Source organism: Eublepharis macularius, chromosome 4, assembly GCF_028583425.1.
Source record: "Eublepharis macularius isolate TG4126 chromosome 4, MPM_Emac_v1.0, whole genome shotgun sequence".
Classification (NCBI taxonomy): domain Eukaryota; kingdom Metazoa; phylum Chordata; class Lepidosauria; order Squamata; family Eublepharidae; genus Eublepharis; species Eublepharis macularius.
This window is the reverse complement of record NC_072793.1, coordinates 181,654,750-181,665,910: the sequence shown is the minus strand read 5'-3', so window position 1 is coordinate 181,665,910 and position 11,161 is coordinate 181,654,750. Positions and strand designations below refer to the sequence as shown.

At 46.8% G+C, this 11,161-nt stretch overlaps 1 protein-coding gene across 1 annotated transcript; it reads right to left on the bottom strand.

Moving 5' to 3' along the window:
• Nucleotides 1-578: 578 nt before the first annotated feature.
• LOC129327982 (zinc finger protein 85-like) lies at nt 579-10,456 on the bottom strand. Its single transcript, XM_054976727.1, has 5 exons — nt 10,376-10,456; nt 8,562-8,691; nt 2,154-2,602; nt 1,645-1,955; nt 579-732 (listed from the first exon to the last, which is right to left on the bottom strand). The coding sequence occupies exons 1-5, from the start codon at nt 10,454-10,456 to the stop codon at nt 579-581; spliced, it is 1,125 nt and encodes a 374-aa protein (XP_054832702.1).
• Nucleotides 10,457-11,161: the final 705 nt, after the last annotated feature.

Here is an 11,161-nt window from a genome sequence, read left to right as displayed (position 1 = left end):
GGGGACTCATTCCATTTCATAGTTAGCTGGGGCCACTTTCATTTGGGACCCATCCATCTGTTCAAACACTATGGGGTGGTCCAAGTTGCATTCTTCCAACCCCAACCCCATGACCAAGGCCGGGATAATTAAGTCCTGAGTGCATCCTGAGTCTATCAACACCAGCACTCGTTTATGAGTCCCCCTCTTGGGGTTAACTAAAGTCACTGGCATGTAAAGCAGGGCCCCTTTAAGTCTCACCTCTTTAGCTGCTGGTTCTTCCTTGACATACTGCTGGGGCCTCTTCACAGCAGGTTAATGGTATTTCTCACTGGCTGGGTGGGGTGATCCTCCTATTCCACCGGGTCCTTGCTCGATCCCTCTGAGCCCTCTTCAGCATTGAGGCCAGTCACCATTTCATTCCTTCTCTTCTCATTCCTTCATTCCTTCTTTGGAGCCTTGGGAGCCGGTGGGGGAGGTCTACACCCCCATGCCACCTGGGTCATCCCCCTTTTCAGTTCATCTATCTCGTCTTGCACCATCTTCAAATCCTCATCCTCAGACTCCTAAGGGTCTTGAGGGGTGGCTGGGCTCTCTCCTCAGTTCACCTCCATGACCTTGTAATAGTCCTCCATTCCCAAAGCTTCCAAGCTGGCAGAGCGGGGTCGGCATCCCCCTTCCCCCCTCCAGGTCTCTTGTGATCGAGGCTCCTCGGGGACAGCATGTCTTGACAGCCCCCTTGCCTCCTCCTCCCTGAAGAGTATGTCCAGCCAGGTCATGAGCCTTGCTCAGGCTTGGCGATCCATTGATTCCCAATCCAAGCACACTTTTCCATCAGCATCCTTAGCTCAGTGGAGGTTTCAGACCCCCATGGTACGTAGCTAGCTTGCCTCTCAGATAGGTTTGGTCCTGGCTCGTACCTGGTGTCCCACCAAAGTTCCACGCTATCTCTCGTTGCTGCAGCCACACTAAGCCCAGCAGGGTTATGGGGTCTTTTAGTTAGTAATTCTCTGAAGTGCAGTGTCTTCCCCTCATGGCAGCTATGACCTTATCTGGGGTGCTGGCTCCTGAGATACTTCTAGGGCTTCTTCCAAAATGTCAGACCTTGGCAGGTAGATTCCTCAAGTCCTCCACGGCAAACACACAGGTGATTTGGTTGAAGAAACTTTTATTAGAGATCCATCAGGTTCAAGGTGCTCAGACAGTGGAATTGGCAGAAGTGACATGGTAAGGGAAAGCATGGTCAGATATAGATTAATGTCCTGCCCCCCATTACAAACCTGTTGAAACCTCATTAGAAACCCATTGAAATTCTGGTGCAAACGCCAGAAATAAAAAGTATCACAGTTTATGCTACAATAGGGAACAATAACAGGTTGAGTATGAAATCATCCCTGTTCCCAGAGAAAATTCAGACTAGCTGCAGCAGGTCCCAAGGCCATCAGCTACAAAGTGAAAGTGTTTAACTTCAGAGTAGAGATAACACACTGAACTCTCAAATGACAGGCAGTGAATGGTACTCAGAACTCTCCACAGTGTCAGAGGATTAGTGGGTAGCACACAATATATTCATGGCATGTACTGCAGGCAGGCATACATGACAGGTTATCTTTCTGAGAGAAACTCTTCCCACACTCCAAACATTTATATGGCTTCTCCCCTATGTGAACCTTTTGATGTCTAGTTAGGTGAGTATTCATAGAGAATCTCTTCCCACACTCCAGGCATTTATGTGGCTTCTCTCCTCTGTGAATCTTTTGATGGCCAGTAAGGTTACTATTCATAGAAAAGCTCTTTCCACACTCCAAGCATTTATATGGCTTCTCCCCTGAGTGAACCTTTTGATGGCAAGTTAAGGTATATTTCCGAGAGAAGCTCTTCCCACATTCCAAACATTTATACAGCTTCTCCCCTGTGTGAGTCTTTTGATGTCTAGTTAGGGTAACTTTCTGAACGAAGCTCTTCCCACACTCCAAGCATTTATATGGCTTCTCCCCTCTGTGAACCTTTTGATGTCTAGTTAGGTTGCTATTCTGAGAGAAGCTCTTGCCACACTCCAAACATTTATATGGCTTCTCCCCTGTATGAACCTTTTGATGTCTAATTAGGGTATCTTTCTGAAAGAAACTCTTCGCACACTCCAAGCATTTATATGGTTTCTCTCCCGTGTGAACCTTTTGATGTTTAGTTAGGTCACTATTCAGAGAGAAGTTCTTCCCACACTCGAAGCATTTATATAGCTTCTCCCCCGTGTGCATCCTCTGATTTTTAATCAACTTGCTCTTCTGAAAAAAGGTCTTTCCGAATTCCAAGCATTTATATGTTTTCCAGCATGTTGAAATGTTCTGAGATATTTTGAGTTTGCGTCTCAATGCTTTGATGTTCATGGGACCCTTATGCTTTCTCTTTTTCTTTTGCATTTCACTGTGGCCTGGGACCTCAGGTATCTTCCTGCTTTGATGGGCAAGCAATTTCTTCCTCTGGTTCTGTTTTGATTCCCTTTTGCTGCTTTGCCACTTCTTTGGTACGACTTGATCCCCTGGTTTTGCTTCTCGATCTTCATTTTCCCCCACAATTGCCCTTCCTTGTTCCTTCTCTCTTGTTATTTCCCTCACATCAGCAGCTGCAAAAGAGAGACAGAAATTAATTAAGAAAAAGGAGGAAGTAAAATGAGCATTTGTTGTACTTTTTTATCCTGAGAGTTGGGGGTCTGAAATAAATATAGCAATATGAACAGTGAGCTAGGATTCCTTGGACAGTTGGAAGGTCACCAGAAGAGGATCTTGTTTTATTGAGATATTTAGTTAGTTAGGTCTTTTATAGTCTGCCTTTCTCACCGATACCCACGGCAGATTACACAGTATGAGATTAGTACAATCAGTATCAAGGACATTTCCATTCAGTATCAAGGAAATAATTTTTGTTTTCAGAAAAGGAAAAAATAATAGAATTACTTAAACCCAGAGATTGGAGCCATGGCCAGACAAATCTGAAAAACATTCCAGGTTTGTGGGGGGAAATGGAAATTTAAAAAAAAGTTTTAATAAATATGATATGCTGAGTCCAAGAGATAAATGGAATAGTTTATTTTTTTAACCTACCCTCTCCACAAGCAGGCTCATGGAGGGTTAAAACAGCCTTAAAATGTTTTTTTTAAAAACTCTTGCTATGTAGCACATGCCGCCTCAACGCTGCTTTCCTAAGGCTATCCTCTCCTCCAAGACTGGTAACTGTAACTGGCTCACGCGTCATCAATCGACCTTTTGGTCCTCTTAGATATGACTGATCAAACCTTCTCTGGTTTTATTGCCTCCAGAGACGAGCTTTGAATTATTGTGATGGGCAAAAAGTACCATCTGGCCCAAAGGATGAGTTTTAGCCTATAAAACGGGATGTATATCTTTGAATCCTATGCAAACCCTCGGACTACATGTCTGAGTTCCCCCCACCTTGCTATGAAGTGCAGGCCACCTCAACGCTGCTTTCCTATGGCTGTCCTCTCCTCCAAGACTGGTAACTGTAACCCTTCTCCTGAATTGCTTCCCTACCTCTACTCTGTCTTCTAGCTAGCTCTGTGTGTATGCTGAATTTAACTTCTGCATGCCTTCCTAATACTTTTTAATAAAAACTATTCCTGTTGAACATCTACCTGCTTATCTAGAGAAACAATCAAGTGTATACTGGTGAAAAGATCCTAGTTACCCTCCTCTCGCTGCCTGTCCTTATTGCTAATTCCTTCATCTGTCATCCAAAGAGGTGGTCTCCTTGTGAGTTGAGGGACTTAGCTACAAGGAGAGGCAGCAAGAGGAAGGTAACTGCAGGATCTTCACCAGGATCATTCCTCTAGTGAACTCTTTAATAAAAAGGCGGACGTTCAACAGGAGTGGTTTTTTTTAAAGTAAGTAAAAAAGAACAATTTCACAGAATACTCACAGCATGCACACACAGAGCTAGCTAGAAAACAGTGAATAAATGGGAAAGCTCTTCCAGAAGAAAGGAGAATGTCAGTAGAAAAGCACTGTAGTGGTGACCTGCACATCATGGCAAGGGGTGGGTCTCAGACACATAAGCTGAAGGTGTTTGTGGGATCCAAGAGCACACACACCCCTGGGCTGGAAAGGAACCCTTTTTATACGGTAAACCCATCCTTTAGGCAGGATGGTGCCTTCTGCTCATCACAAGAACTCAAAGGCTGTCTCCAGAGATGAGACAATAAAACTGGAGAAGGTTTGATCAGGCATATCTAAGAGGACCAAAAGGTCGATTGCTGACCTGCGATCCTGGAAAAGGATGAGCTCTCAGATTCCTGAGGGGCCATGATTAGGGAGAGGTGAGGGAGAAGATCAGAGGGACAGAGATCAGGAACTCTGGAAAGATCACGGCTTTGATCTGAAAAACTACATTATCTCCAGGAGGTATCGGGGCTAGAAGCTATAACAGCAACATCATACAACATCATACAACTTATAATCCGGCCTTCAGGACAACTTATGGCCCATGTAGAGTAGTTTACAAAGTATGTTGTCATTATGCTCACAACAATCACCTTGTGAGGTGGGTGGGGATGAGAGAGCCCCGAGAGAGCTGTGACTGACCCAAGGTCACCCAGCTGGCTTCAAGAGTAGTGGGGAATCAAACTCGGTTCTCCAGATTAGAGGTCCCTGCTCTTAACACTACACTAAACTTGCTAGCCTTTCTGTAATGTATGCCAGCATACCTGCCATTATTGTATTATGCATTTGATACTGATATTCTGTACTAGTAACAAAACCCATTGTGGGGAAAAATACAACGGGCTCTAGAAAGAGGAGGGTGGATAGGCGGGCATTCCCTCCTCCTCCGTCACTGATCCTGGTCGGTGAAGGAAGGAGTGGGCATTGCCACCTCCTCCACGCGTGATCTCGACCATGTGAAGGGGGGTGGGATTTGCTACCTGCTCCATGCCTGATACAGGCTGGGTAAAGGGGGGGGGGCATTGCGACCTGCTCTGCTCGTGATTCGACCTGGGTGAAGGGGGAACGTGCATTGCTTCCTGCTCCACACCTGATCTCGGTCACATGAATGGGTGGGGGGCTTTGCTACCTGCTCCATGCCTGATACTGCCAGGTAAAGAGGGGTGGGCATTGCCACTTGCTCTGCTCCTGATCGCAGATGGGTGAAGGGGAAACAGCCATTACCTTCTATACCATGCCTGATTACAGATGGGTAAAGGGGGGTGGGTATGGCCGCCTGCTCAGTGCTTTATTCCGGTAGGTTGTGGGGAATGAGTATTGCCACCTGCTCCGATCCTTATCTTGGCTGGGGGAAGGGAAGAAGGGCATTACCTCCTGGTCTGTGCTCAATGCCAGCCAGGTAAAGGTGTGGGGTGGGCATTGCCACCTGCTCCACTCCTAATCCCAACTGGGTTATGGCAGGGGGGCATGCATTGCCACCTGTTTCACTCCTGATCCCAGCTGGCAGAAGTGGGAGTGGGTATTGCCATTTGCTCCGTTCCTAATACCAGCTGTTTTAAGTCAGGGGGTGGACATTGCCAACTGCTCCACTCCTAATACCAGCTGTGTTAAGGCAGGGGGTGGACATTGCCACCTGCTCCACTCCTAATACCAGCTGTGTTAAGGCAGGGGGTGAGCATTGCCTCCTTCTCCACTCCTAATACTGTTATGCACAAACTTGTGCCTTAGGTGTCCCTCTCGCCAACCACAATAAGAGACATACACACCACGGAGTCCTGTAGAATGAAGCAATATATGATTGTTTAATTTAAACAATGGAGGAGCCTTTTACACAGGAGTAGGTGGTCTCCTTGTGTCCGGAGCTCATCAAAATTACAATAGAAGCACAGGCAATTAATACTTTCAGATAATCATAACAATATTACAATATTCTAATATTTGTTATCTTATTGGCTCGTAGTCTTTGACACAGATATCTAGGGTTGGTTTGATTGGAAGACGCAAATCTAGGTCAGCTACGTAATTGGGGAAATTCCAAGATTTGCAGTTCCTTATCTTGTCCTTGTGCCTGTTTTCCTCAGAAGGACACTTTCTGTGAGTGAAAAGGAATGTTCCCCCACTCTCTCCCCTCTCTCCCCTTTTTGCAGCCTTGAGAGAGATAATGCCACAGGTGGCTGACCTAGTTTGCTACATTACTCAGTTTCTTCAAAAAGCATTTGTGTGACATTTCTACAGGTCCCTCTCTACAAGCAATATATTGTTCAGCCCTCAGCTCTTACAAAGTTTTAACATAAATATTTCTCTTGATCTTCTTGTTTCAAGTGTCATATTCATACAGGTTGAATTACAAATACTAATTTGAGCATAGAAAAAGTGCAAGGCATGTAATACTGAAAAGGCACAGATTTAGTATATAAGAAAGTATATAAAACTTTCAAATCCGTATCCATCAATACCAGCTGGCTTAAGGCAGTGGTGGGCATGACCACGTGCTCAGTGACTTATTCCAGTAGATTGATGGGGGTGGGTATTGCCACCTGCTCCACTTATCCTGGCTGGGAAGGGAAGGATATTGCCTCCTACTCTGCTCCTGATCCTAGCCAGGTGAAAACATGGCATGGGCATTGCCACCTGCTCCTCCTGATCCCAACTGAGTGATGGCCGGGGTGGGCACTGCTGCCTGCTCCGCTCCTGATCCTAGCAAGGTGTAGGGGGGTGGGCATCGCCATCTGCTCTGCTCTGCTCCTGATCCCATTTGGGTGAAGGGGGCAGGTATTTCCATTGGTCTACTACTAATACCAACTGGGTTATGGCGGGATGTGGGCATTGCCACCTGCTCCGCTACTACAGCCAGCTGTGTTAAGGTGAGGGGTGGGGATTGCCACCTACTCTGCTCCTAATAGAAGATGGGTGAAGGGGATGCAGGTATTGTCACTTGCTTTGCTCCTGATTCTGGCGGGTTGAAGGGGGACCAGCATTGCTGCCTACGTGGTGCCTGATCCCAGCCGGATGAAGTGAGGTGGGCAATGCCTTCTGCTATTCCTGATCTCAGCTGGGTGAAGGGGGTGGGCATTGCCACCTGATCCACGCCTGATACCAGCTGGGTTAAGGCAGGGGTAGACATTCCCATCTGGTCCTCTCCTAATAGCTGGGTTAAGGGAGGGGTGGGAATTGCAAGGGGTGGGCATTGCCACCTGCTCTGCTGCTAATACCAGTTGGGTAAGGTGAGGGCAGGCATTGCCACCCTCTCTGTTCCTGATCCCAGCTGGCTGAAGAGAAGTGGGGATTGCCACCTGCTCTGCTCCTAATACCAGCTGAGTTAAGGCAGTGGGTGGGCATTGCCACCTTCTCCGCTCCTAATACCACCTGGGTGAAGGCAGAGAGCGGGCATTGCCACCTGCTCCACTCCTGATCCCAGATGGCTGAAGGAGGTGGGCACTGCCACCTTCTCTGCTCCTAAAACCAGCTGGGTTAAGGTGGGAGTGGCCATTAACACCTGCTCCACTAATAAAACCAGCTGGGTTAAGGCATGCCAAATGTTTAAAAGAATAGTTTCCGGTGCCAGTGGGATTTTATAGTTTAACATACCTTCATTATGTTTGATCACTTGTAACCAAATGTTTGTACATGGATACACCCCTACCAGCAATGAAAAAGTGCCCCTCTCACCACAATTTTTCCAACAATTGGGGGACATCTCTGTATTCCTGTAGTGCATTTTTGTTGCAGTCAAATGCCATCTTATAATTTTTATGGACTGCTTTCTAATATTAACAGTTTCTGTGGTAAACATGTGTGACTGCTGGATGTCCTGCCACTTTTCTTCATTAGGGGAAATATTACAGTCCTTATGCCATGCATTTTGCTATGACTTAGTTTTTGGTTTTGTTAACTTAGAAAGGATGTTGCATACCTTCAATATCACACCCTTGTTGTTGCTCACACCCTCTTTTTCATTTTTCAAATTCAGTTAGTGGTTTACTTATGTTGATTTTGATGTTTGGGTCCTCCAATAAATGTTGAACCTGAAGGTATTCACACCAAGGGATTTTTAAGTTTGCTTTTCCCTCAACTTTTGATTTTTCTAGTAGTAATTAGATATTATTCATCTCTCCTAATCAAAGCCCTTTTCATCAACAGATTTCTCTGTGGCCTGAATGTATCTAATGTTTTTTTTCAGGGAATGTAATACTCCAGGGCGGGAGATGCAAAGCAGTTTGCAAAGCAAACAGGCAAAGCCGGACCTCTCCCATGGAGCACAGGTCCACCGACTGCTCTTGTCTAATCAGCCAGACCAGTTCCTTTCTCCTCCCATCAGACTCAGTCACACAACCAAAGGACTGTGGGAGAGCCAATCTGTGTCAAAACAGAAAGACCAGAGAATGAAATAAGAGCTGCAGAGATTTGACATCATGAACCTAATTCGATATCATCAGGGCCCTCTTCATCAACAGATTTCTCTGCAGTGTGAATATATTTAATGCTTTCTTTTTCAGGGGTGGGAGTTCCAACCTTTCCTCTGTGGCCAATGAACGTTGAGTCCTGAAATCAAAGAGGGGTAATGGAAGATGCAGCTCCCTCCCCTCCCTTCTATTCTGTAGTTAGGATTAAAAGGGAGAGGCTCCTTACCCAGAGACACCAGGGTCTCGTAGTTTTCCTGCATCACTTCCCAGTAGAGCTTTCTTTGGTCCGGATCCAGGAGAGCCCATTCCTCCTCTGTGAAGAACAAGGCTACCTCCTCAAAGGACATCTGGGAGCTCTGAAAGAGGAAAATGTTGCCCATTCGATCATCGATTTCCATTCCTGAGCATTCAAGAATGAAAGCAGAATCCCACCAGCCAGCCAGTTAATCAAATGAATACCAAACATCAAACAGATGGCAAGAAAAATTGAATTATCCATTCTGAAAGTCTCCAAGAAATACAAACTCGGAATGTAGCACAGAACTGGGCTTCTGCTGGTTGAGTCCAATTAAATATTGAAAAACCCTAACTGATTGTGCAGCTACCGACTGCACTGTCGTGCGCATTTTACTCCAGAAAAATATGTAAACTGCATTTGCACAGAATGTTTCTGCTTGAAATTTTTTCAGTGTTACTCTAAAGCTTGCATTCAGCTCTGTAAACATAAACTGACCTTGGTTGTTGTGGGTTTTCCGGGCTGTATTGCCGTGGTCTTGGCATTGTAGTTCCTGACGTTTCACCAGCAGCTGTGGCTGGCATCTTCAGAGGGGTAGCACCAAAAGACAGAGATCTCTCAGTGTCACAGAGATCTCTGTCTTTTGGTGCTACATCTCTGAAGATGCCAGCCACAGCTCCTGGCGAAACGTCAAGAACTACAATGCCAAGACCACGGCTATACAGCCCGGAAAACCCACAACAACCATCGTTCTCCGGCTGTGAAAGCCTTCGAGAATATAATAAACTGACCTTTATAAGGTCATCCTGTCTTTCATTCAGTTTTCCTCCCTAACAAACCCATGGACTACTGACCCCAGGTTGTGATCCTTGGGGCTTGGCAGGTGAGATATCCAGAGCACCAAATTCCATGCGCAAACCTGCTGCCTTGGAGACGTTTCCCGATATTTGTGCATTATGGAATAGCTGCTGCTTGTAGAACACTTCACTGAACTACAAATAAGCTATTGCATCATCTGGACAGATTTTGGCTCTCAAATGAAAGAAAGGGTTTAAGGGAAAGAGCAATATATTGCAGGAAAAATTACTAAACAAGGGGGAGCATATTCCAATCTACAGCAATAAAATGAAATCTAGGAGCGTTAAAATTGGCCACCAGTTTGAGGATCCCCGTGGAAGCTGCACTGGCAGAAACAAAGGGAAAGGGATGATTCTGGCCCAGGTATTCTCCAAAATGTCACTCTACTCTTTTGCAGTGGAAGGAACGGTTTATTCCCTAAAGGCCAGGAAGGCGGAGGCAGGACAGGCCAGAAGGGTGAAAAATGTCCCCTCCTTTCCAAAACAAAACTTCGGACCCGTCGCCAATTCAGAGGTCTTCTGGATGGTAACACTCACTGGAATCATACTCCAAAGGAAGGCACAAAATGGACTGAAAATTCTTACCACCAAATCTGGCCCAGCACCTCTTTTGGTTTAATTTAGCTTGTGCACCTCTTTTGATTTAGCTTGTGCACCCCCCCCCCCACCCCCAACCCCCAGTTCTTGGGCTCCCGATCAATTTGTTTCCTTGTATTCTATAATACCTGGAATGTTTCCTTTTCAACGCAACTTCATAATTGCACGAGGGTGCCTCATTTACTGACCGGCATCACTTCCCACTTTGCTCCTAGGAAATTTGATTTAGGAGAGAGGCACACGCGCGGCCAGGGCTCAGTCCCCCCCCCCCGCCCCTCTTCTCCCTCCATCCCGTTCACACGTGCTTTCCCTGCCCTCGCCCCAGATCCGTGCATGCCGCCCTGAACTCACCCCCCCTGCAAATGCACAGAAGCCGAAGCCTCCCGTTGCCCCGGGAAACCGAGAGAGAAACCAGCCGCCCTGGAGCTCCATTCCTCCAAAAGCTCCTCCACCGCCCCTTCTACGCTATTGAAAAGTGGGCTGTCCTCTTTGTGCGCGCGGGGCCTTCTGGGCGTTGTAGTTCCTGCGCACCCAGAGCCCAAAAGCCTGAAGGAAGCCCAAAGGGGTGGGAAGAGGAGGGCTGCTGGCTCTCCTGCCTCGCTGGGTGGTGAAGCCTCCTAGGAGGGCCCGCAGAAGGAGACACCAGCCGGAGAGGGACGGAAGACGGCGGGGAAGGAGAGATTTCGGCCCGAGTCTTCAAGGTTTGTCCTTCCCGCTGGGAACTACACTCCCCAGGCGCCCTTGCGGTCCTCTATTAAACAGGTGAGAGGGCAGGAGAGCTCCAGCGCTGTGGACTCCACCTTTCACTGCAGGAGGGAGGGGTTGACTTTTGCCTTGTGGAGGGTTTTCTGTGCCATGCTCAGAACTAGGCTTGGAAAGTGAATGTCTGTCTGTAAACTGTCCTTGAATATGGTTGTTGTGGGTTTTCCGGGCTGTATAGCCATGGTCTTGTCATTGTAGTTCCTGACATTTTGCCAACAGCTGTGACTGGCATCTTCAGAGGTGTAGCACAAAAAGACACATATCTCTCTGGCGGTGAAAGCCTTCGACAATACATGGTCCTTAAATAATCCTTGAAACAGCAGTCACCTTACTGATTTGAATGCATGGTGTGTTATTTGCATCAATTTATTTTCA